This window comes from Euprymna scolopes, chromosome 7, assembly GCF_053919585.1.
Source record: "Euprymna scolopes isolate OS-2025 chromosome 7, ASM5391958v1, whole genome shotgun sequence".
Classification (NCBI taxonomy): domain Eukaryota; kingdom Metazoa; phylum Mollusca; class Cephalopoda; order Sepiida; family Sepiolidae; genus Euprymna; species Euprymna scolopes.
In genome coordinates this window covers 155,420,339-155,446,828 of record NC_136488.1, presented here as the reverse complement: position 1 = coordinate 155,446,828, position 26,490 = coordinate 155,420,339, and the positions used below count along the sequence as shown (strand labels likewise).

Here is a 26,490-nt window from a genome sequence, read left to right as displayed (position 1 = left end):
TTCACATAAAAGGGGCTTTATTTCAGTTTTAAATTTGTTATCAAGTTATTTTCCAGGAAGGATGATACCATCAAACTGCAAAGAAAATAAAATAAAATTTAGTTTGCAAATTTAAAGTTTATTTCAATATAAATCTTATCTATACTATTTGCATTTTATGTATAAAATCTAGAAACCATTTCAGATGTTAGATAAACATTTCTTAAAAAATTGAACTTTTAAAATAAAGAAAATGGTCATTACCTTCTGTTGGAACCATTTCATGGCTTCTTCTTTGGTGACTTTGTGCTTAATGCCAATTTTACTTTTTCTCCTTCGACGTAGACTTACATTGTAACCTGAAAAATAACAGTGTTAAGAATTTATAACTAGAAAAATATATTCAAATTTAAAAATCTATTAAAAAAAAAGGTTTAAGTAGTTTGGGGTTGAGGGAAGATTTTTCATTGAAAATGGAAACCAAATGCTCCTCGTTTACCAACAATCACCGACCCCAACATTGTGTGCAATGGCTTTTCTTCTGGCAGTGTTTTCTTTCATATTGACGACTGTTTTGGGAGGGAGAGGGGGCACTGGACATTGGTTCACAAAACAATACAAAAGAAAAATTCCAATACATTTCATAGATATTAATTGGGCTCTGGGTGTGCATAACATCAAGGAAAACTACCCCCTGAATGCTAAGGTTCACATCCACGTAGGCTAGTCATCAACCTACTTTGATCTAGCTTCTGTTCTAAATTGAAAAACAAGTCAACTGTCATAAACTTAAGACATTTCCTAAACTGTCACAAAATCCACTACCACTCCCAAATTGCCTAGAAACTAAGTATACCAACTTTTATGTCCGATTTTTTGTCCCAGTCACACCATAATTAACAATTCTATTTCAGCTGTCTGCGTTCCTTGGTGAACAACTTCCTGCCCAAGCTAACTTCCTATAACTTCATTTTGCTGATAAACATTTCTTTTTATTTAGTTTTTCCTTTATTGTCCAGCACCTTTTTTTTGGGGGGGGGGGGGGGGGGGGCCCACCACAAGTAGTCAAAATTATGTTTAAGTTTTAATTATCCAAATGTGAAATGTTCATATTGATAAACCTTTTAACTTCAGAAATATAAAAGTTATCGAATTGACACTATAATAAAAAAAAAGAAAAGAAAAAAAAAAGCTTTATAAAACCAATAAGGTTGGTTTGTCTCCCTTTCACCATAAGATCAGAAAGTGAGGATGGAAACGTCAGTATTTTAGAGGAAGAGAACTCTGGCTTACAGAAAATTAACCCCCTTAAAGTGCAAGAAGATAAATCCTGGGAGGATAGACCTAGAACTGCAGAAACATAACCAAACAGCAGGATCAAATAGAACTCCAGCTGGCATACAATTTTAACTTTAAAGTTACCTTTCCAAATAAATTTCTAATATTCAAAAATATGGCCAATAAACCAGTCTCTCTCCCAGGGGAGGAGGGGGTACACAAAAGAAAATCAATCAAAATATTATCTATAAATATAAAAGTGAAAATGTGTGTTTTCGTGTACGTCCAAGAAAGGCTTTTTCCGAGAACCGATCGGTCGCCTCACAACTTCTTAAAACTTTTTATATCGCGCCTAAATGATAATATCTATGAGTAAACAACCGGGGTCGCCTGTCTATTTAATTTGCCCGACTTTCAAAAGATAAATATTCAATATTTTTTGATCGCCGCATGTGCATTAAGCTTTTTCATATAAAAAAGAAGCAGACTCGCGGTAAATAAAACACTGTCCAACACTCAAAGCCAACGTCATTAACTCGTCAAAAACGGGAACCTGCTGTTAAACGGTGCACGTTTTTTTTTTTCTTTTTCACATTTTGTTATTTTTCAACTGCGTGTCAAGACTTCGGGTTTTTTTTTTGTCATTTTTAAAACAAACACCCAGCCAACGATTTTTCTTTTCATTTACCCAAAAACATACACACCTACAAACACCCGATCAATGCCGGGTAACCCCCGCTAGTCTATATATATAAAAGCCAAAATGTGTGTTAGTGTGTGTGTGTGTTTGTATGTCTCGCAAAAACTTTCCACACAGGCGACGGATTTTTGCCCGATTGGTATATCAGACGACAAATATAAAAAAAATTGGCTAAAAACATTAATCCTTCATCCTTAACGGCTCGCTTTTCTACAAGGAGGGGTAGCAAAAAAATAAATAAAATAATCATTCCTTCATTTTCCTTTTTTACTACTACGATTTATGTTTGACCTAGAAAACGTAGACGTTAGTTTAACCACCTGCTGTTTTTTTAAACGTTTAATTTCACCAGTTCTGCCTCTTTAACGTTGGGGTAACATGTCAGACTTTTTTTTTCACCTTAACCTCATATTTTTCTTTCTTTTACACCTCCAAACACCCGGACAACGTTTTTTTTTTTGTTTTGTTTTTTTTTAATTGAGCTACTACCTCCTCACCAACAAACACACCTCCAAACACCCAGCCAACCCCGCTAGTACAATATAATATCATGTTTTATAAAGCTTTTAATGTCTTTAACAGATTGTGGAATAGGTTTATCGACTTTTATCACCTTCTCAAAATTACCAATTCTCCACAAGAACACACCCACAAGCTGTACAATGAGAGACAAAAGGATGTAAGTACTATTATACGACAATATTTACGGGATCTACACATCTATCATTTGTTTAAAGTGGATGTAAAGTTGTATAAAAAATGTTCCATAAATTTAGTAACTGGAACCAATATAAAAATGGCACAGCGTTGTATTATGGAAAAAGTTTAATATAGCACCATGAAAGTCAAAATGTCAGCAGAAAAATGGCAGACATTCTGTGCCACAATGCAAAGATTTTTTAAAGGTTTAAAATGATGGAAAACTGTTTTAAAATCTGCCAATTTTGCTTAATTAAAAATGTTCAATTTCAAAAAGTATCTTCAAATGTTGCATTGCAGAAAAGAAAAAAATGCAAATTATAATCTTACAATTTTAGGGGAAAAAAAAAAAAAAAAAAAAAAAAAAGAATTTTTTTTTTAAATATTCTTTAAAAATGATGACAATTATAACTTGCATATATAAAAACCATCTTCAATTTTTACATATCCTGTCTTCATTTTAAGTATAAACTTAAAATGAAGACAGGATATGTAAAAATTGAAGATGGTTTTTATATATGCAAGTTATAATTAGTTGCATTTTATTAAAATTGAATTCAGAAGTTTATAAGTTTCTAAAGATTGTTCCATAAATTGAGTAACTGGAGCCGAAAAAGTCGGTGCAGTGTTGCATTATGGGATTATTTTAGCAACATGACAGCAAATTAAAGACAAACTAGAGTCTTTATTTGCTCCCACAAATGCAGAAAGAGAAAAGAAGCAATTTGTGTTACAATAATTCTCCCTGCACATCAGTGTAGCATTACATGTTCATTTTTTTCTTTTTAGATAATTGTTATTCTATCAACTTGCGTGAAAAGAGCTATGTAAAAGATGCAAATACCATTAGTAGTTCAAAGGTTATCAGAATTTGGTAATTTTGCCACCATTTAATTTATTTTTCAAGCTATTCTCATGAAACTTGGCACTTATGTAAAATTGTGTGCCATGAATTATAAATTCAGATGTATAAATTTCAATTTTTTTTAAACTGGCACATGATATCATACAGTGGGTGTCTATTTATGAACAAAACTAAGTATTATAGTAGTAAGAATAGACATTTTTCTGCCTCCTCACCAAAGGAGAGCTTAATCTTGGGTGTAGCCATTGAATGCCTAAAGAGCATTCATGGCCGGTATTTACTACACCCCTCAAAGAAAAAAAAAATAAATAAATAAAAATAAAAAAATTGAGTAGATATGAATTACTCTCAGAAATAAATCAAAGAAAATTTTTCATATAGATTTTGGATTTCTGTAAAAGATGGAAATTCCCATAGTTGATCAGAACTTATGCATTTTGGGACCAGTCCAATTTTCAATTTCGTAAATCCTCTATCTCGCAGGTAGCCAATGTTAATAGATAAAATCTAGACTCAATCCCTCTAGCAACATGGAAAAAAAAAAATCCAACCAAATAGAAATTCATTTCCAGCAAAAAAAAATAAAAAAAAAAATAAAGAGAAAATTTAGATTTTAAATAGGTGTATGAATTTATAAAAATTCAGTAATTAGTTAATTTTCAGTAAAAGTTTAAAGATTGTTCCATAAATTGAGTAACTGGAGTCGGCATTAAAAAACCGGTGCAGTGTTGCATTATGGAATTAATTTAGCACCATGATTGCGCATTAAAGACAAACAAAGTCTTTATTTACTACCACAGATGCAAAAAAAAGATACATTTACAATTTGAAAAAACTGTTTAATGTTAGCGTTTTTTTTTTTTTAGTTCAAAATTATTTCCAAACTTTACTGAATTCCTCATTTTATAGAAAACAGCCCCTAAAACGCTGTAGAATATTTTTTCATACAAGTGACATGCACATATACAGGGTGGAACGATAAGATTGTCGCTCTAGAAAAGACACGATTCCATTTCCGTTTGATGAAAAACTTTTTTTTTTTTTTTTGCAAACTACAAATTCCAAGAGTGAATTCTATCATGCCCGAAAGGGACACAATGTTTAACAAGCGAGGAGATGCACTAGCAGTGTCAGAAATTTCGTGAAAATAGTGAATAATTCCACCCCATCTTTCCAAGCTTATAACTCCTCGAAAAATGTAATTCAAGCCCTAATTTTTTTTTTCAATTAAAGGAGTAAGGACCAAGGTTTTATTTAAAAAAAAAAAACAAAACAAAACAATGTGTTTTTTTTTTTTTTAAAAAGGTTTTAAACTTCGGACTTTACAGGTAAATTTCTAAAAAACTGATTTTTTTTTTTGTTTTAAATTTGAATATATTATTTATTGACCTTTTCTCTTCAATTTGTGATATATAAAACTATTAAACATAAATTAATTATTTACTTTTTAATAGACATTTCAAAATGAGAGGCGTAAATTATTCGACCCCCTATCTTTCTAAGCTTATAACTCCTCGAAAAATGTAATTCAAGCCCTAATTTTTTTTTCAATTAAAGGAGCAAGGACCAAGGTTTCATTAAAAAAAAAAAAAAAAGACAAAAAGAAAAAATGTGTTCTTATAAAATAAGGTTTTAAACTTCGGACTTTACAGGTAAATTTCTAAAAAACTGATTTTTTTTTTTTGTTTTAAATTTGAATATATTATTTATTGACCTTTTCTCTTCAATTTGTGATATATAAAACTATTGAACATAAATTAATTATTTACTTTTTAAGAGAAAGTTGAAAATGGGGGGGGGGGGCGTGAAAATGGGGGGGCGTGAATTTAAAAAAAACGTTTGTCTAAAATATTATATTCGGTTTATTGGAAAGAACATAAAATTTCACATTGACCCTGAAAATATCGTAAAAATAGAATCAATAGAAAAATTTTGATAGATTTTTAAAATTGAAAAATATTGAGTTTAAAAATTGAAAAATATTGAGTTCGGAAAATTCATTACTGTTTTAAAAAAAAATAAAAATATTTTTATTACTTTTAAAACAACTGTAATAGTTTATTTTGGAAGTATAATCCATAAAGAAAATAAATAACCCACTTTTAACAGAGAAATTACGAGATTTTTATATTGTATTCGCAGTTTCGTGTTAGGGGTGTCAAAAATTCCTACAAAAATTCTGATACTGCTAGAGATGCACCCATGTACGACTCATACTCTCTACTAATTCAAGTTATGACAACAGGATCATTGCTAGCACCCTCAAAATACAATTCCAGATAACAGGGACGTACCCAAGGTGATGAAAAAGTTGTTTTTATTTATTTTGATCTACTACCTCCTCACCAACAAACACACACACCTCCAAACACCCAGCCAACCCCGCTAGTACAATATAATATCATGTTTTATAAAGCTTTTAATGTCTTTAACAGATTGTGGAATAGGTTTATCGACTTTTATCACCTTCTCAAAATTACCAATTCTCCACAAGAACACACCCACAAGCTGTACAATGAGAGACAAAAGGATGTAAGTACTATTATACGACAATATTTACGGGATCTACACATCTATCATTTGTTTAAAGTGGATGTAAAGTTGTATAAAAAATGTTCCATAAATTTAGTAACTGGAACCAATATAAAAATGGCACAGCGTTGTATTATGGAAAAAGTTTAATATAGCACCATGAAAGTCAAAATGTCAGCAGAAAAATGGCAGACATTCTGTGCCACAATGCAAAGATTTTTTAAAGGTTTAAAATGATGGAAAACTGTTTTAAAATCTGCCAATTTTGCTTAATTAAAAATGTTCAATTTCAAAAAGTATCTTCAAATGTTGCATTGCAGAAAAGAAAAAAATGCAAATTATAATCTTACAATTTTAGGGAAAAAAAAAAAAAAAAAAAAAAAAAGAATTTTTTTTTTTTTTTTTTTTAAATATTCTTTAAAAATGATGGTTTTATACTTAAAATGAAGACAGGATATGTAAAAATTGAAGATGGTTTTTATATATGCAAGTTATAATTAGTTGCATTTTATTAAAATTGAATTCAGAAGTTTATAAGTTTCTAAAGATTGTTCCATAAATTGAGTAACTGGAGCCGAAAAAGTCGGTGCAGTGTTGCATTATGGGATTATTTTAGCAACATGACAGCAAATTAAAGACAAACTAGAGTCTTTATTTGCTCCCACAAATGCAGAAAGAGAAAAGAAGCAATTTGTGTTACAATAATTCTCCCTGCACATCAGTGTAGCATTACATGTTCATTTTTTTTCTTTTTAGATAATTGTTATTCTATCAACTTGCGTGAAAAGAGCTATGTAAAAGATGCAAATACCATTAGTAGTTCAAAGGTTATCAGAATTTGGTAATTTTGCCACCATTTATTTATTTTTCAAGCTATTCTCATGAAACTTGGCACTTATGTAAAATTGTGTGCCATGAATTATAAATTCAGATGTATAAATTTCAATTTTTTTTAAACTGGCACATGATATCATACAGTGGGTGTCTATTTATGAACAAAACTAAGTATTATAGTAGTAAGAAATAGACATTTTTCTGCCTCCTCACCAAAGGAGAGCTTAATCTTGGGTGTAGCCATTGAATGCCTAAAGAGCATTCATGGCCGGTATTTACTACACCCCTCAAAGAAAAAAAAAATAAATAAATAAAAATAAAAAAATTGAGTAGATATGAATTAATCTCAGAAATAAATCAAAGAAAATTTTTCATATAGATTTTGGATTTCTGTAAAAGATGGAAATTCCCATAGTTGACCAGAACTTATGCATTTTGGGACCAGTCCAATTTTCAATTTCGTAAATCCTCTATCTCGCAGGTAGCCAATGTTAATAGATAAAATCTAGACTCAATCCCTCTAGCAAACATGGAAAAATAAAATCCAACCAAATAGAAATTCATTTCCAGCAAAAAAATAGATAAAATTTAGATTTTAAATAGGTGTATGAATTTAAAAAAATTCAGTAATTAGTTAATTTTCAGTAAAAGTTTTAAGATTGTTCCATAAATAGAGTAACTGGAGTCGGCATTAAAAAACCGGTGCAGTGTTGCATTATGGAATTAATTTAGCACCATGATTGCGCATTAAAGACAAACAAAAGTCTTTATTTACTACCACAGATGCAAAAAAAAAAAAAAAAGATACATTTACAATTTGAAAAAAAAAAAAAAAACTGTTTAATGTTAGCGCGTTTTTTTTTAGTACAAAATTATTTCCAAACTTTACTGAATTCCTCATTTTATAGAAAATAGCTCCTAAAACGCTGTAGAATATTTTTTCATACAAGTGACATGCACATATACAGGGTGGAACGATAAGATTGTCGCTCTAGAAAAGACACGATTCCATTTCCGTTTGATGAAAAACTTTTCTTTTTTTTTTTTTTTGCAAACTACAAATTCCAAGAGTGAATTCTATCATGCCCGAAAGGGACACAATGTTTAACAAGCGAGGAGATGCACCCATGTACGACTCATACTCTCTACTAATTCAAGTTATGACAACAGGATCATTGCTAGCACCCTCAAAATACAATTCCAGATAACAGGGACGTACCCAGGGTGATGAAAAAGTTTCAAGCCACGGTTTTTAAGTGAGGGCCACCTTATCTTTGAAGCCGGCTTGAAAGTCAACACTAAAGTGTACCTGGACGCGCTGAAGAGTGTGGCGACTCCCTGGTACAATTGGGTGTCTGCTGGCAGATCCTGGGTGCCAGACAGATCCAAGCTTGTATCTAGGAGTGCTACAATTTTGTACACTTCTCTCACTGGTGCCCCCCTCCTTCCCCGACCTGGACCCGTTGGACTACTTCGTTTAGTCATACATCAAGATCACCAACAACACCAAACCCAGCCTCATTTCCGCCATCCAACGCTTGTGGCAAATGCATGTTCCTAGTTCCAGACCCATATCGAGGCTGAAGGCAGATACATTTACTAGATGTTAGCTCAACTACATAATCAAATTACCGGAATTGATTTTTTTCAATAAGTTTTAAAATAAAGTTGTAATGTTTTTTTAGGGAGACAATTGTATTGTTCCACACTGTAAAGGTTTCTATCCAATTAGTACTCAGAAATTAACCGTGATATAAAAATAAAATATGGTACAAAAACAAAAATATGCGGAATGCTTATTGTTTATGTCGTGAGTAAAACAAAATATATTTATTATAATATAAATACAGAAATCAGCACGAGTGATGAGGATAGATTGTAGAAAAACTAAAAAAAGGGTTTAGACTCCTGTTAAAATAGAAGCAACTCCTATTTAATGAAATGCGGCCATTATTAAATGCGATATTTGTTCAAATGACAAATGAGGATCGAACGAGGCAAAAGGATGTAAGTACTATTATGTGACAACGTTTACGTGATCTACACATCTATCGTTCGTTTATAAAGTACTAGCAGGGCTACCCGGCGTTGCTCGGGACCGTATAAACAATGAAAAAACAAAAGCAGATATTGAACATATGTTTTATTCTTAGGGGAGAGGAATCTTTCATCTCAAGTTTTAGCGTTAATGACAGGTTTTATTGGGGCCCCCCTCGAAGATAACTGATCAGTTGACCAACTTCTAGTGGTCCGTTTGACGTGAAATTTCGATATTTGTCATCCGGGTGATGGGGCTTCGATATGATACCAAATTTGTCAAGTTTGGTTCCGTCTTTCAAAAGTTTTAGCGTTACAAACAAACATACATACACACAGACGTTTGGCTTTTATATATATAGATAAACAAAAAATGTTCCATAAATTTAGTAACTGGAACCAATATAAAAATGGCACAGCGTTGCATTATGGAAAAAGTTTAATATAGCACCGTGAAAGTCAAAATGTCAGCAGAAAAAAGGCAGACATTCTGTGCCACAATGCAAAAGTTTTAACAAAATGGAAAACTTACAATCAGCCAATTTTACTTAAGTAAAAATATTCAATTTCAGGTTTGTATTACCGTACACATAGATTCGAAAAAGTTATTAAAAAAACAAATATATAAAATCTAGACTCAATCCCTCTAGCAAACATGGAAAAAAAAAAAAAAAAAAAATTCAACCAAATAGAAATTCATTTCCAGCAAAAAAAAAAAACACAGATAAAATTTACATTTTAAATAAATTTATAAAATTTCAGTAATTAATTTTCAGTAAAAGTTTAAAGATTGTTCCATAAATTGAGTAACTGGAGTCGGCATTAAAAAGCCGGTGCAGTGTTGCATTATGGAATTAATTTAGCACCATGATTGCGCATTAAAGACAAACAAAAGTCTTTATTTACTACCACAGATGAAAAAAAAAAAAAAAAAAAAAAAAAAAAGATACATTTACAATTTGAAAAAAACTGTTTAATGTTAGCGTTTTTTTTTTAGTACAAAATTATTTCCAAACTTTACTGAATTCCTCATTTTATAGAAAACAGCTCCTAAAACGCTGTAGAATATTTTTTCATACAAGTGACATGCACATATACAGGATGGAACGATAAGATTGTCGCTCTAGAAAAGACACGATTCCATTTCCATTAGATGAAAAACGTTTTTCTTTATTTTTTTTTTTTGCAAACTACAAATTCCAAGAGTGATAGGAGCCTTCTATCATGCCAGAAAGGGACACAATGTTTAACAAGCGAGGAGATGCACCCATGTACGACTCATACTCCCTACTAATTCAAGTTATGACAACAGGATCATTGCTAGCACCCTCAAAATACAATTCCAGATAACAGGGACGTACCCAGGGTGATGAAAAAGTTTCAAGCCACGGTTTTTAAGTGAGGGCCACCTTATCTTTGAAGCCGGCTTGAAAGTCAACACTAAAGTGTACCTGGACGCGCTGAAGAGTGTGGCGACTCCCTGGTACAATTGGGTGTCTGCTGGCAGATCCTGGGTGCCAGACAGATCCAAGCTTGTATCTAGGAGTGCTACAATTTTGTACACTTCTCTCACTGGTGCCCCCCTCCTTCCCCGACCTGGACCCGTTGGACTACTTCGTTTAGTCATACATCAAGATCACCAACAACACCAAACCCAGCCTCATTTCCGCCATCCAACGCTTGTGGCAAAGGCATGTTCCTAGTTCCAGACCCATATCGAGGCTGAAGGCGGATACATTTAATAGATGTTAGCTCAACTACATAATCAAATTACCGGAATTGATTTTTTTCAATAAGTTTTAAAATAAAGTTGTAATGTTTTTTTTTAGGGAGACAATTGTATTGTTCCACACTGTAAAGGTTTCTATCCAATTAGTACTCAGAAATTAACCGTGATATAAAAATAAAATATCGTACAAAAACAAAAATATGCGGAATGCTTATTGTTCATGTCTTGAGTAAAACAAAATATATTTATTATAATATAAATACAGAAATCAGCACGAGTGATGAGGATAGATTGTAGAAAAACTAAAAAAAGGGTTTAGACTCCTGTTAAAATAGAAGCAACTCCTATTTAATGAAATGCGGCCATTATTAAATGCGATATTTGTTCAAATGACAAATGAGGATCGAACGAGGCAAAAGGATGTAAGTACTATTATGTGACAACGTTTACGTGATCTACACATCTATCGTTCGTTTATAAAGTATAAACAAAAAATGTTCCATAAATTTAGTAACTGGAACCAATATAAAAATGGCACAGCGTTGCATTATGGAAAAAGTTTAATATAGCACCGTGAAAGTCAAAATGTCAGCAGAAAAAAGGCAGACATTCTGTGCCACAATGCAAACATTTCTTAAAGTTTTAACAAAACTGAAAACTTACAATCAGCCAATTTTACTTAAGTAAAAATATTCAATTTCAGGTTTATATTACCATACACAGATTCGAAAAAGTTACTAAAAAAACAAATATATAACAAATGTTATCAAAGGCAAGATAAATTACTTTTCTACCTAACTGGATAATTTTCTAGTTTTTTTATTTAATGTAACACGTTTATTCAGCTCGAAAAACATACAGTGTTTACCGATGTATTACAAAATTTACAATGGCGCCTGACTATTTGAAACGGTAAGTTTGGGAAATGTAGTTATAAATAAAAAACTAGACAAAAAACTGCTAGAAACTCGCTTAATATGTTACTGTAACATGGGCTGGCATATATTCGGTGGGTTTTTAACAGTATTTTGCATATTTTTAATTTTTAACTCCTTTTCCCAAACTTACCGTATCAAAGAGAGACTCGGGCGTCATTTTATATTTTCCAATACAGCGGTAAACACTTTTTCGAGCTGAATAAATATGTTACATTAAATAAAAAACACTAGAAAATTATCCAGTTAGCCAACAAAGTAACTTATCTTACCTTTGATAACATTTATTTGTTATATATTTGTTTTTTTGACAACTTTTTCGAATGTATACAGTAATACAAACCCTCAATTTCAAATAAGTATCTTCAAATGTTGCATTGCAGAAAAAGAAAAACTGTGAATTATCTTACAATTTTGCAAAAAAAATAAAAAAATTTTTGATTGAATTATCTTTAAAAAAGTGATAATTGCATACTTAAAATTAGGTGAAATTTATAAAAAAAAAAAAAAAAAAAAAAAAGGGAGGGAATGTAAAAATTGATTATATATATATATATATATATATATATATATATAGTACTTAGTTGCATTTTATTAAATATATATTGAGTACTTAGTTGCATTTTATTAAAATTGAATTCAGAAGTTTCTAAGTTTCTAAAGATTGTTCCATAAATTGAGTAACTGGAGCCGAAAAAGTCGGCGCAGTGTTGCATTATGGGATTATTTTAGCAACATGACAGCAAATTAAAGACAAACTAGAGTCTTTATTTGCTCCCACAAATGCAGAAAGAAAAAAGAACCAATTTGTGTTACAATAATTTATGCTGCACATCAGTGGCACAGAATTTTATTACAAAACAGTCAATGTAATAATATGCGCTTATTTCTAATAATACAATACAGGAAAACTTACAATTGTTAAGATGATTACTGAGAATTCCTAAAGACTTGGAGTAATACATCTCTTTGTTCTTCTCATCTGTTTCTTAATTTATTATCTAGAAATTAACTTTGACATCCTAAGTAAAAACACAGTGGAGTAATTGGTAAACATGTGCAAAATTAACGGCCAATCCCTAAAATGCACATTTTGTACCCCTTCATTTCATTCAAATTCAGGAAAACAACCAGTTTTAATGTAAAAAAAAAAAAAAAAAAAAAAAAAAAAAAAAAAAAAGTAAGTACTGTTATGCAACAATATTTACGGGATCTACACCTATCATTTGTTTAAATTCGATATAAAATTGTATAAAAAAAATGTTCCATAAATTTAGTAACTGGAACCAATATAAAAATGGCACAGCGTTGCATTATGGAAAAAGTTTAATATAGCACCGTGAAAGTCAAAATGTCAGCAGAAAAAAAGGCTGACATTCTGTGCCACAATGCAAAAATTAGTTCTTATATTAGTTAGGACATTAAAAAAAAAATAAATGAAAACGCTCACCTGGTCGTCCAAGGACAATGTAGAAATCCATTCCATAAATACCAATATTTGGATCATATTTGATTCCCAAATCAATGTGTTCTTGAATTCCAAAACCAAAGTTACCAGTTTCTGAGAAATTAGCTTTTCTCAATTCATATTCTCTAACCTAAAAGAGGAAAAGAAAAAGTTTAACAAAAGAAAAGCCAGAGACTCTTCACAATGAAATAAAAATTCTATTCAACTTAAAAATGACCAATAATTTAGCATTTAGAATCATGATACACTGATGAATACATATTTTTTGTATTTCTTTACTTATTACATAATTGCATTGATGTTCGTCATGACACAAAAACGCTCAGTAAATATAGCAAACGTTTTGTGCTTCTATATAGTATTAAAGTATAACAAAGACAAAAACTGTGAAATAGATAATTTCACAACCTAGGGATACGGTTCCTCTTTATGTGCATGTCGATGCATCCGTTTAATCGCTGTGCGTGTAATTGTGAGGCAAAGGTCGCACAAATCCAACCAGAGCTCTCCTGAAACAACACTGAGTCCAGTGGCAAGGAGAAGTCCAGGACAACTGGTAACAATGCAGAGAGCACATACAGCACCTGGAAATCCCAAACGGTCACTCATTTAGTACTGACCAGGTTCAACATCAGTTAACTTTGGTGATCCAGCAGGAACCGGTGTGCCAACGTGATTATGCCGTATACATGGAAAGAGGAACAGCACAAATTTTTCAGTTTCAAAAGAGTTAAAATTCAGTGTGTATGTGTGTCAAGGAAAAAACACGGAAAACATTTAAAACAAAAGTACCCTATCTGATGAAAAAATGACCATTTTTAGTAATAAAAAATGGGGGGGGGAGATAAATAAATAAAAAGTGATTTCAATGAAAAGGTAGCAAACTCGCAAGATGTTTGAGCAATTTAAGCAGAAATCACTTTTTTCTATATTGAAAGCGGAATTTGACTAAAAAGCCAAGAACTCTCATCCTGACACAAGTAACATTTTAAAAGAGCAATTTCAAATATGGAAATATTTAAAAAATAATTTTTTCGTGGTGATCGTAAAGAGAGAGAGAGATGCATTGATGAAACTCACCTTTAAGCCCCTTTCAAGAATCTCCTCAGCCTTGGCCCCACGGACAGTGCAGTGGACAGCAATTTTTTCATTTCTTCTGATGCCAAAGGATCGGACAGTATATCTCGCTGGAGAGGACAAACAGACAATTTATCAAATTGACCAATTCAAAAAGGTTTTAAATTTCAAATTTCAAGAGATTGTTCCATAAATTGAGTAACTGGAGTTGGCATTAAAAAGCCGGTGCAGTGTTGCATTATGGAATTTATTTAGCACCATGATTGCACATTAAAGACAAACAGAAGTCTTTATTTGCTACCATAAATGCAAGAGAAAAACCATTTCAGAAACTTGAATTTAATGGGGAGGGGGGGGACTACTGCAGCTTTGACAATCTTTAATAATTACAATTATTAAATAAATTAGTAAATAGAATCTTGTTATGCAAAGATTGTGTAAAGTACTTTGTAATTGAAGGCTACGATAATAATCTTACGTTTATTGCTTTTAACTAAACTGATTTGCTTGAACCAAAAAGTTGCAGTCAGGTGAGAAACAGGCGAACGGAAGAGTTCCACAATCGTGCACTTCTGAGAAAGAAGCTCTGCTCATGGAATCTACGTTTGGATTTAGGCACAGATAAAGAGTGGGGAAAATTATTGACAGTAGTTTCAGCCAGACAGGCGTTTCTCGTGAAAGATTGGCAAGGGGGGGGGGGGCAAGAGATTGGAGCTCAAACGAGCACTTGCCATGGAAATAACGATAAAACAAAGACAGGCTCGCAACGTCTCTTCTGTGGTAGAGAGGTTGCAGGGAAGAGAAAAGGGCATCCCCACCAAACCACGAAGTCTATTTTGTACTCTGTTATGGCAGGACAGCCTGTTTTTAGCAGCTCCTACCCAGATATGGTAGCAGTACTCCATCTTTGGACGCCCTTGGCTTTTATATAGATAGAGAATTGCATTAGTAGTGAGATATCTTCTGGAGCGGTAGAAGGATCCCACCATTTTCCCAGCGTCCCTGGCAACAGATTTGATGTACGTGTTTCATTTCAGATCAGGAGTAAAAGTTAAACCCAGAAGCTTGTCAAAACATGGAGCCTCTCCAAGACGAGAGCCATCCATTTCAATTGATGCCAGATGGGGATCAGAGTGTTGATGATGTAAAGATAGAAGCTTGGTTTTGGATGCATTAAAAGTGACCAGACACCTCTTCCCCCATTGTACCACGCGCTCAAGATCAGAGGAGAGAGAATTAGAGAGAACTTTGTCATTTACGGCCTTTGATGCGTTGCCGTAGATGGTCGTGTCATCAGCATAGATGTCAACGAATGATTTAAGTGTGTTTTGGGAGATCACTGATGTAGATCAAGAAGAGAGTTAGGCCCAGGATGGACCCCATGGAGGACTCCAACATTAATACTGTGGGCCTCTGATTTCTGCCCATCAACCACTACTCTTATGAACCTATCAGAAAGAAATGATTTAATGATTGAGAAAACATTTCCAATAATACCGTAGCTGGAAATCTTGTGAAGTAGGCCCTTATGCCATACCTTATCGAAGGCCTTTGATATGTCAAGAGATTCACTAATCCTATGTGATATAATTCTTCAAAGCATTTCCTATTTAATGATGTATTAGCAATATTGGGCTCACTAAAAGATATATATAGATATATATATAATTTTAAGATTTAAAAGTAGTGTTTTGCAAAAAATATTTTTTTTTTTTTGTTTTGGCTAACCTCAAAGATTAATATATTCAACAAATTTCACTTCAAAACACAAAAGATGAAAAATTAAACATTCAAAATTCGGATTTTCAACCTTAAAATCTGATATGTGCACAGTTTCTTTTGTTTTCTCTATAATCCTCACCCTCCCCACAATACAATATATTTTGCTCAGTTTCGGCTAATAATTTTAGCATATTCGTACCCACAAATAAAAAAGTGGGGTGTAGGCAAAAAATTTATAAATATCGATTACGGAAAAACAAAACAAAAACTACACCATTATAAAGTTCATTCTTCACTTAATTTAATAATCGGTGAAAATTTTGTATTATTTGATTTTTCATAGAAAGAGAGAGAGTCTGCAAAAAAAAAAAAAAAAAAAAAAAAAAAAAAAAAAACTGATATCTTGCAAAAGAATCAAGTAAACATAACTATCAAGTTAAATGATTTAGTGAAAAAATAAAAATGACCATCTGACATTAAAAGGCTACAAAGGAAATCAGCAATTGTTAAACAGATAACCTGAAAATTAATCAGGAAACCATGTAAACATTGAGTGAACATCTAAAATTCTCCAAATGTCTGGCCGATTTGTGAACCATTCATAACACGGATCAATAAATGCCCACGTGGTGAATTAAACAATTGGTGATAAAGAAAAAAAAAATCTAGAAATATGTCGAGTTTGTAGAAGCAACGATCATTTCTGAAGATTTGGGTGGATTCATTCATTTCCGACGAGTTATCTCCCTTATAGGAAGCCAAGTCTGTGTTTGACAAGATTGCATTTATCGATGATTGTAATAAGGTTAATAAAATTAGTAAAATTTAATCGCAATAAATGTTACCTTTAGAAAAAACGGGCTGTTGTCCTGTGAGTTGTTCCAACACCTTGGCTGCACGGGTCAATCTATCACCAGACTCGCCAACGCAAATGTTGAGGCAGAGTTTCTGGATTCGAAGCTGTCGCATTTGGTTGTTAGCGCGTTTATCTTCTTTGTCCTTTATTAAAAAAAAAAATTTACAAAAATTAAGATTAAACAAATAGACAATAAGCATTTCACAAACGTAGATTTATACACGAAAGAAAAAAAAAATTTGGTTTGGTTCAAACTCTGTAGAAGCACACAAAAATATGGAACAAGTTTTCCTCTTAATTCAAGCCAAGTCAATTTTAATAAAAACTACATTCGAACCCATTTTTGCAATGTATTTCTATGAAAATGTCAAAATTGTATTTATTATACGACTGTGAAGCTGGAAATTACAAAATAATTGTGAGCCTAAGGTAATTCAGAAGCTCATCTCACTGTTCTAAGTTAGGTAACTGTTTTACTAAAAATGTAAGAAAAAATGTTTTTCAAGTACTTTATTTAATGTAAGAAAATAGTAAAAAATTAAGAAAATGCGACATTGTAATTATTTTTAAAAGCATATAATTGTAAGAAAATGATTTTTTCAACTACTGAAGTAAAATAGAGTTAGCTCCCTTAGAACAATGAGTTCAGCTTCCAAATTGCCGAGGTTTTTATTTCAAAGCTACGAAAGTAATGATTTGCGATTTGAACTAAAAGAAAACGGTTTAACAAAATAACTATGGTTGTTTTATTCAAATTAAATTTAATTGAATGTATAAATTTTTACGGATATATTAGAAGGCAAAGATGAAGAGTAACTTATATGGTAAATTTATACAAACACCGTGACAGCGAATTAACCCTAACCCTAACGCTGTCACGGTGTTTGTATAATAATACCACTTATATTGCCTTTGGTAACAGTTATTTGTTATATATTTAAATTATTTTACCCCCCCTTTCGTTTGTCTTATTCTCTAAATACACAATTCGAACGAAATTTTGGTTGTTTTGAACTTTTTAGCTACAAGATGCATGTGATTATACAAATTAATTCTAGTTTTATAATTTGGTTGAAATTAGCAGCCATTTTAAGATAACAAAATGTTTGGAATTATGATCTTTAAACTTCCGTAAAGTTCAAAGAATCGTCCGTAATAAAAATAAAGTACAAAACAACACAGTCACATGTAAATGGGTTTCAATTATTTTAGCACGGCCCGTATACTGCATAAATACTCACGTTTTTAACAAGATTGCCGGGTTTGTATTACTGTACACATAGATTCGAAAAAGTTGTCAAAAAACAAATATATAACAAATAAATGTTATCAAAGGCAAGATAAGTTACTTTTCTACCAAACTGGATATATTTTTTGTGTTTTTATTCAATGTAACATATTTATTCAGCTCGAAAAACATGCAGTGTTTACCGATGTATTGGACAATTCAAAATGGCGGCCAACTCTCTCTCTTAAACACGGTAAGTTCGAGAAAAGGTGTTATAAATAATAAACTAGACAAAATACTGTTAGAAATTCGCTCAATATATATTACCATGACATAGGTTAACATATATTCGGTGTTTTTTTAATAGTATTTTGTCTAGTTTATTATTTATAACACCTTTTCTCGAACTTACCGTGTGTAAGAGAGAGTCGGCCGCCATTTTGAATTGTCCAATACATCGGTAAACACTGCATGTTTTTCGAGCTGAATAAATATGTTACATTGAATAAAAACACAAAAAATATATCCAGTTTGGTAGAAAAGTAACTTATCTTGCCTTTGATAACATTTGTTATATATTTGTTTTTTTGACAACTTTTTCGAATCTATGTGTACAGTAATACAAACCCAGATTGCCATTAAGCTGCTTAAAGTTTTTAAAATCAAACCTTAGAAATTTTTAATTTTTTTAAATAAATGTAGAATCGCCAATGCTTAGTTTTCTATAAGAACCATTCTTGTTGAATACTCCGAAGAACGGTTTGGGCATATAGAATAAATTCTACAACTAACTCACAGTCCGTATGGCAAGCTTCCCAATAAAACTAGGATAGGGTGGAGAGTGATTTTATACAAACTTACCGGATTTCACTAAATCTATTTCTAAAATAAATAAAAATCAGCTATTATTAAGTTTTTCGTCTGAAATCAAATATAAACATTTCTCGGGGGAGAAGAGGCACACCAGTGGTGTGCCACACCACTTTAGGAAAATACTTTTAATGAGGATGAATTTGAAGAGAACGTCTTCCTCGTTATTTTGAAGCCATGTGGTTATGTGGAGATTCCGAAATATTCGGATATTTAAGAGAATTTAATTTTTAGAGGGTTTTTTTTTTTTGTTTATTTTTATTTCATTTTTTTTTTCCGTAATCACGATGCAAACGACCATGTGCTACGAGACAAAGTGAAAAAAAAATCAGATTGACAAATCTAACGATCAAGTAAATATAAATTAAGTTTTAAAACTTAATTATATTTGCTTGATTGTTAGATTTGTCAGTCTGATCTTTACGTATATAATATATAAAGAAATAAACAATTAAATAACTTTATAATAAATAAAAAATAAAATCTAAAACGTGGGGCAAGTCGGAAGGACACGTAGGAATCTTAAATCTAAATTGTAGAAAATCAAACATTTTCTTTGCCAAATAGTTAAATAGGGTCACAAAGTTATAAACGAAATAAATCTTATTAAATTATATTTTAACCCAAAATTCGAACGTAAAAATAATAAAACTAACATCCATAGCTTATTTTGAAAATAAAAAAAAAATACTTGGCATATAGTTCATAAAAACAATTATTAGAAATACAAAATAAAAGCAGTAAAACAAATATATAGTTTAAAACGAACGTTATACAATTTTTAGATCTGATATATCTGGGATATATTCCATAGAACACGAGCGTTATCAACACGTTTTTTGGTAGAATTACTGAAAGATGTCCACATATTTTATACGATAAATAGGAAAATAAAATAATTAATAACTGAAAAAAATATATCAGTATAATGCGGAGACACATCTTTAATATATGTTAGATTTAAATGATGGTTACATGAACTTAAAGATAACAGATTATTCTGATTTTCACGGACGTTAATAGAAAGTTTACTCACCGCCATTCTTGCTAAACCGGAAAGGCCGATTGGAGCAGAGACTGACGGGAAAAAAACGGAAATCAGTTTTTCTATGTTTAGTTTCGAATTTTTATATTAAATACAAAATACATATAATCATAAGTTTTTATATGTTATAGAATCAAATATTATTTTTTATCGAATAGCTAACCGTTATAAAATCATTAGATCATAGATCATTTTTTATACGAAATTTGCTTTATATTGTAGTATTATCACCATGGTAACCAATGAGACACTAATAGACAAGCAACGTATTCTTTCAGAAGAAAACAAGTCAGCTTTCTGGCTTTCACGCTGAGAACGAAGTGTAAATTATTTTGTCTCCGAGCTAAAGAAGAGAAATTTTTCTCGAATCTGATTTTTTTTTTTTTTTTTGTCAATGTGCGCTACAGTACCAATTAAAGAGTTACCTTTGAAATGTTGATTTTTAGAGGTATTCGGCTCTGTTTTGAACGAATATCACATTTAACATTGTCGTACAAGTAATTTTTTTATGATATTTAAACCTTTATTATCCTATGTATTCTTTATTGTTTTTATTGGTGTTTATGTTTGTTTCCCTGCGTGCGCATTCAATTTTTGCGTGCGCACAAAAATACTTTGCACACACTCAAAAATGTGATATTCGTTCAAAACAGAATCGAATACCACTAAAAATCAATTTTTAAAGGTAACTCTTTAGTTGGTATACTCTAGTGCACATTGACCTGTGTGTGTGTGTGTGTGTGTGCGTGCGTGTGTGTGTGTGTGTGCAATCCAAAGTGTCCTTTGTCGGAGATCTGAATATTCTCAACGTTAAATCGACCATGCATGTTTTATGTGCATGACAACAAGCCAAAAAAAGTGGCCAAGAAACAAATGTATAACAAATAAATGTTACTAAAGGCAAGATAAGTTACTCTTGTATATATCTGGATAAGTTCTAACTTATTTTAAAGCGTTTATTAAGTTTGAAACGAAAGGAGTGCTGAGCGCTTAAATAAAAATGAAAACAAAGATAACGGACATGATGCTGCCACTTTTGGAGTCCCAAGAATCACTAAAAACTCGAAAATAAAACAAAATGTTGGTAAAAATCCACCAAATAAATATCACTGTGACTAACTAATGAAGGGACAAGCAGAATGTTATATAAATAAAAAACGATAACGATAGGTGCATTAACAAATTTTATTTGTTTAGAATTAACCCTACAAAGAAAGAATCCAGAACAGTTGAATAGTGCAAGAGTGCTGGGATTGAGTATAAGAATGGTGGTAATGAAACATGGTTCCGAAAGTGCTTAACATCATCACATGATTGTCTCCCCTTGTGTGTTAGGCTTGTCAAGCTTTAAGGTATATCACTGGAAATTGGGATTAGACTCCAGTTTTTCCCGAGTCTCAGCCATTGTTGTGGTAATTTATTCTCTTTTGGTTGAGGTATGGTCTTGTGCACTTCTAGGAGGTTCACCCTTCAGCTAGAGGATTTTTTCCCTTAGCCTCAAAAATCAACAGAGATTAGACCATTTCTGTAATGATTTGTTTCATGTTGATTGTGATGGAAAAGTTGTTTCTGTGCAGTTCTAGGAAGTCCACCCTCCAAGGCTTCGCTTTCTCTCTTTAGGAAGGGGTTAGTTTATTGTGAATTATCTGAGCCACCTTTGTCGGAGAATGTCGACAGAGGCTGCACAGACGTCTTGTAAAATAGGGGGTCATATTAGAATGATAGAATATATGAGAGGAGAGATCATACCTTTTTTTTTTATATATATATGGCTGGTGTCTTCTTCGGTGTCAATCACAGCTGTTGGGTGTAAACTGAAATATACACCTACGACAGTTTATAACAGAAAATGAAACATACTGGAATCTGGATGAGTGTCTGTAAGCGACCCCATGTACAACCATTTATATTTTATGTATATTTTATCCTAGTTGTCTCATGTTTCTCCAGGAGTCTCCCTTTATTTTTTATTTATTTATTTTTTTTTTTTTTATACAGTGGTCACCACTTATCAAGGCCCGGAAGCCACTCAGGGATAAGGGTTATTGCAAGTACATTACGTTAGTGTGGAGATTTGATGAAGTGTTTACTTAAGGAGGCGGTTCATTAGGAATTTGTTAACGTTGGACTTGAACACATCCAAGTTGTAGTCAGGTGTGAAGCAGGCAGACGGAACAGAGTTCCACATCTTTTTCTTTCAGCCTCCGCTCCTAGGCTGAGTTTGGAGCAAGCTCTCTTGCATCCCAATTGTTTGCCAAAAAACTCCTAAACTGACTAAAACTTCTTATTTTCTCTTTTCCAGTAACATAACCGATTAAAGGACCCGTCTCCTTAACATGACCTCTGGTCACCTATCTAAATGTGGCGTGATCAATATCACTTATCAATAATTGTTTTGGATTTCTAAATGCTTATGTTTATAGCTAACTATAACTAAATCTATAAACATATCACTTAACTATTTCCATAATTAACTTTGAGCTAAAGTTATTTCACGAAAGCAATATTTCTCTTCTTAGCCTAGCAAGGTCACTGGTATTGTCCGGAATCAATGTTTCCCCGGGAAGCTCCATACAATAATCTTTTGAAGGGTCGGAGTGCTCCACCTTTGAAACATTGACTTTCCAATCCTACTTTCTGGCCCTGGTGTCACATTTCGTGGGATGGGCAAGAAATAAATACATCTATAGAATAAGAGACAACAAAATGGAGTTTCATTTTAACATTTAATAAACAACTTTATTTGTCATCTTCGTTAGTAGAAGAGAGAAACGGGTTAATATCATGCCGGCTGGTTGAAGGAGAGAATAGTTCAGTCCACACATGTTTATAGCTAGTAGTCGTCGAAACGGAGAAAGCTGATTAAAGGAGAAAGAAAAGGTAAAGTCTTTAGTGTGTTTACGTGTTGTTGTGGGAGCGTTCGTTCAATAGTAGAGACAGGACAAAGGGTGTGCGTGCGTGTGTTTGTGTGTGTGTGTCCGTGTATGTTCTTTTACCTGATAAAGAATGTTCGTTAGGTTACCGCACATGGAAACAAATGGGATTTTTTAAAAGAGCCCTTGTTAGCTTGTAGTATTCACATTCAGCCTGGGGCCAAAGCCCCAGGTGTAGTCTGCTGCCCGGATGAAAGAGAGTTTCAGATTTCACCTTTTATATACTCTGTCATGTGATAGAGCGCTCGCTTGTGATTGGACAAGCCAGAGAGAAAATGGATTTCAAATCCCACGTTGTGAGCTGCTACACATCACCTACGGCACCCCTATGAGACTATCCAGACATTTTTTGTAAGTCAGAGTGCTCTTCTTCAAAGGTGCTGTCTTTTCAAATCTCACTTTCTAACCCTTGTGTCACATCTTCTCACCGTGTGAGGAAGATAAATATAGACATTATGTTCTAGCTGCATCGTAATATTTTTGGCATAATATCGGGGAAGATATTTACTGGCTTCCTACCAAAGAAAGATGTGACACAAGATTGGAAGGTGGGGATATCAAAGGAGGGACACTCTAACCTGTCGGCATTCCCTGGTAGGGGCGCCTCAGACAGCAAGCAATGAACTTGCTCCACCCGAAAGCTGGGTGACAAGGTCTGGAAGGGTGGACCTTCTAGGTAATAGCAGAAGTGATAAGAAGGAACCAATCACGTGTCAAGATCAATGTATTATAAAATATATTGAATCTCTTTAAATTTTTCAGTCATAGCTTTTTGTCTTAATGTAACATAGCGCGAATGTAAATGGATGCGGAATGACGTCACCAGTAAAGAAAAAAGACTATAAAAAGAAGAAAAAGAACAGTCATATGAGAGACGTAGAGCACAGAATGAGATAACGCTCAAGATCTCGTGAGAGGCATGGAGAATGTTCTAGTGATGTCACGGCTGTAACAATGAGGAAATAAATGTTGTTGATAAAAAGAAAAGGTGAGTTGGAGTTATTTCCTTTTCTTTGTCTTGGTCTTCTTTGCGACTGAAACTGAACATAACGCGCGTTGGTTCCCAGATAACGTTACATTTACACGAGAAAGGAACTATGCTCGGCTGATCCTGACTACATTCTTTATTTAGAAAAGCTTCTTTGACTGGATTGTGACTGAAAATATTTGCTTGGGTCAACTATATTTAATATTCGCAATTGGATTTTTTTTTCTCTACCACAGTTATTTCCCTTGTCATACCTTTTGGATACTTTCTCTATTACAAGAATGGTTCTACACTCCATATACCTAGTTGGGGAAGTCATAGTAGAGCCATGTCATCATAAAATGGAGCCGATTTTTAATTTTTTTTTACTCTTTTTCATCCCAAACAAGGCAGATTTACACTTGGAATGTAAGGAACTATAATTTAGGATTGTGTTTAACGCAAGACTGTGAGGATTTGAGTAGTAAGATGTTTGTTCACATTACATTTAAATTTCCGCAGGTTCCTACAGTCACGGAATCAGGAAACATGAAGGGAATTATAAAATCTAGCAATCCAAGAGAAGAAACTATTAGAGTAGAAGGCTTTCCATCATCTAAGAATCTCAACAGTGAAGGGGTGGGGTTTTGCTACTTGTTGGGTTAGTTGGAAGTATATATGTCGAGGGGGCACAAGTGCTATGAGTTCATCAGAGTACATTCCATTAAAAAAAGCACAGGTCTGCAGCGATGAGACGGAGCTTAGCTGATAGTGCGGGACCTATTAGATTTCAAACCCTTTTTTGAACCCTGTCTAAGAGTAAGAGACAGATGTGGTAGATACACCAACCCAGATATGGTAGCAATACTCCATGCATGAGTGAACTGTAGCTTTGTAAAGACATAGCATGTTCACTGATGCGAGCAATTTTTATTTCAAGAGTTCCAGACAACATCAGGTAACTCTGCTAGTATTTAATCTAATATATAAACGGCTATATGACTGTCTGTCAGTCTCTCTGTTTGTCTGTCTGTCTGTCTGTCTCCATATTTTCAAACTCTATCTCCTCCGAGGGTAAAAGTCGTGGAGCGGTACTAGAGCCTCAAATGATTGGATTTTTTACGGGCCGTTCTTTTATGGGTCTTTAGCCAGTTAAAATAGTTTTTAAGGGGGTAAAAAAATGGGTGAAAATTGAAAAAAAAATCATTAAACATTTTGTACATCCATCTTAGTTATTTTTAATTGTAAATTTTTAATCAGTTTATATGCGTGTCACGTTAGTACAGTGGTAACGTCACCAGCTTTGAATGTTTCAGTTTTGATTCTTGCTGATGGTGTCTAAATACTTTTTTCTTTTACTTTTGAAATCACAACTATAATAATATATATGAAATCTGGATAAATTAAAATATCATATTTAAGGGTATTTTACACCTGAGCAAAGTCGCCCCCCCCCCTGCTAGTACATGAAAAATTATCACTTACATGTTGTTATCTTGCATAATCACTTGTTCATGACGAATTAGCACAACCAAAATATTTTTACGACAAGTGGTATTCTGATAGACATTGGATACCAAATTAATTCTTTTACTGTCTACTAACAGATTTTCACTTCTTTGCCTGGATTTTCACAAGTGAAAGAACTAACCTTATGCAATGCTCCCCCTTTCCCTTTGATAATGGTCATGATAGAAATTTCTCTGATGCAGGCAATATTTTATTCGGCATCATTTTATTTCTCAATTTCAATCACTGGGTTTTTTCTTGCTAATGATTGAGCTGATGAGACAATGTAAAGTTGTAGTGAACTATTACTATGATGCTGCTACGGTATGCTTCCCTTATTTCTCTCTTTCTCCCTACTCTTCTACTTTTCCCTTCCTTTCTTCTCTCAACGTCACCAGAGGTTTCAGCCAATCGGAATAGAGGACTGTCTTGGAGGGAGATACAAAGAATAAATTTATCTCAGACATGTGGAAATGATAGAAGCATCACCACATGATGGACCAGTTTCCCTGGGTAAAAACTTTTATCAAAGAAATGTACCATCCCCTTTGTACCCTATATCTTGGAAACTTTTATAAAACATCATCAATCCTAAAGTCTCGCCGCACTTAATTATAACCCAATGTTTTCTTTTCCACAACCGTTCCTTTCCAGCACTCTTGTTCTCTCTCTAATTTTGGAGGTGCCCCAAAATGGGGACCGACTGAAATGGTGACCCTTTTTCAAACGTTGTCAAAATCTATGGTAACCGCCATAAAGTCACCATAAATAGCCAAAGAATTCAATAGCAATTAAGTCAGCTAGTGTGAATTTTGACAAGGGTCACACTGAGTGCATGATGATAATCCAGATTTTTAAAACGGAATTGTTTCCAAAGATGAGTGATGTAAAGTTGAGGCATGGAGCAACAGGTCAAAGTAGATAAAACAGAGTTAAAAGATGATGAATGACATCACATGTTTGAACAAAGAGAAAACTAAGGTTTTCAAATCAATTTTTTGATGGAAGCCATGCAAATAAGACACGGCCAATAATGTTAGAATAATCTAAGTGGAATGTTACTTTGATGTCTGTCCATGTGCGTTACTCATTGCAGTTAGAAAATAAAGTTAATGTTGTGGTGATAGTATTTGAATCATTGACAAGGAAGAACACAGTAACAGTTAAATAAATATGTATTAACGAAAATACATGAAAAAAGTAAATTGAGCAATATCTTTGTTCAAC

The 26,490-nt window shown here is 32.9% G+C and overlaps 1 protein-coding gene across 1 annotated transcript; it reads right to left on the bottom strand.

Moving 5' to 3' along the window:
• On the bottom strand, nucleotides 1-19,941 carry LOC145280081 (large ribosomal subunit protein uL5-like). Its single transcript, XM_080131789.1, has 6 exons — nucleotides 19,846-19,941; nucleotides 16,701-16,854; nucleotides 14,137-14,243; nucleotides 13,039-13,186; nucleotides 244-338; nucleotides 1-75 (listed from the first exon to the last, which is right to left on the bottom strand). Exons 1-6 carry the CDS (start codon nucleotides 19,849-19,851, stop codon nucleotides 46-48), a joined length of 540 nt encoding a protein of 179 aa, XP_079987915.1. The 5' UTR covers nucleotides 19,852-19,941; the 3' UTR covers nucleotides 1-45.
• Between the last annotated feature and the right edge of the window lie 6,549 nt (nucleotides 19,942-26,490).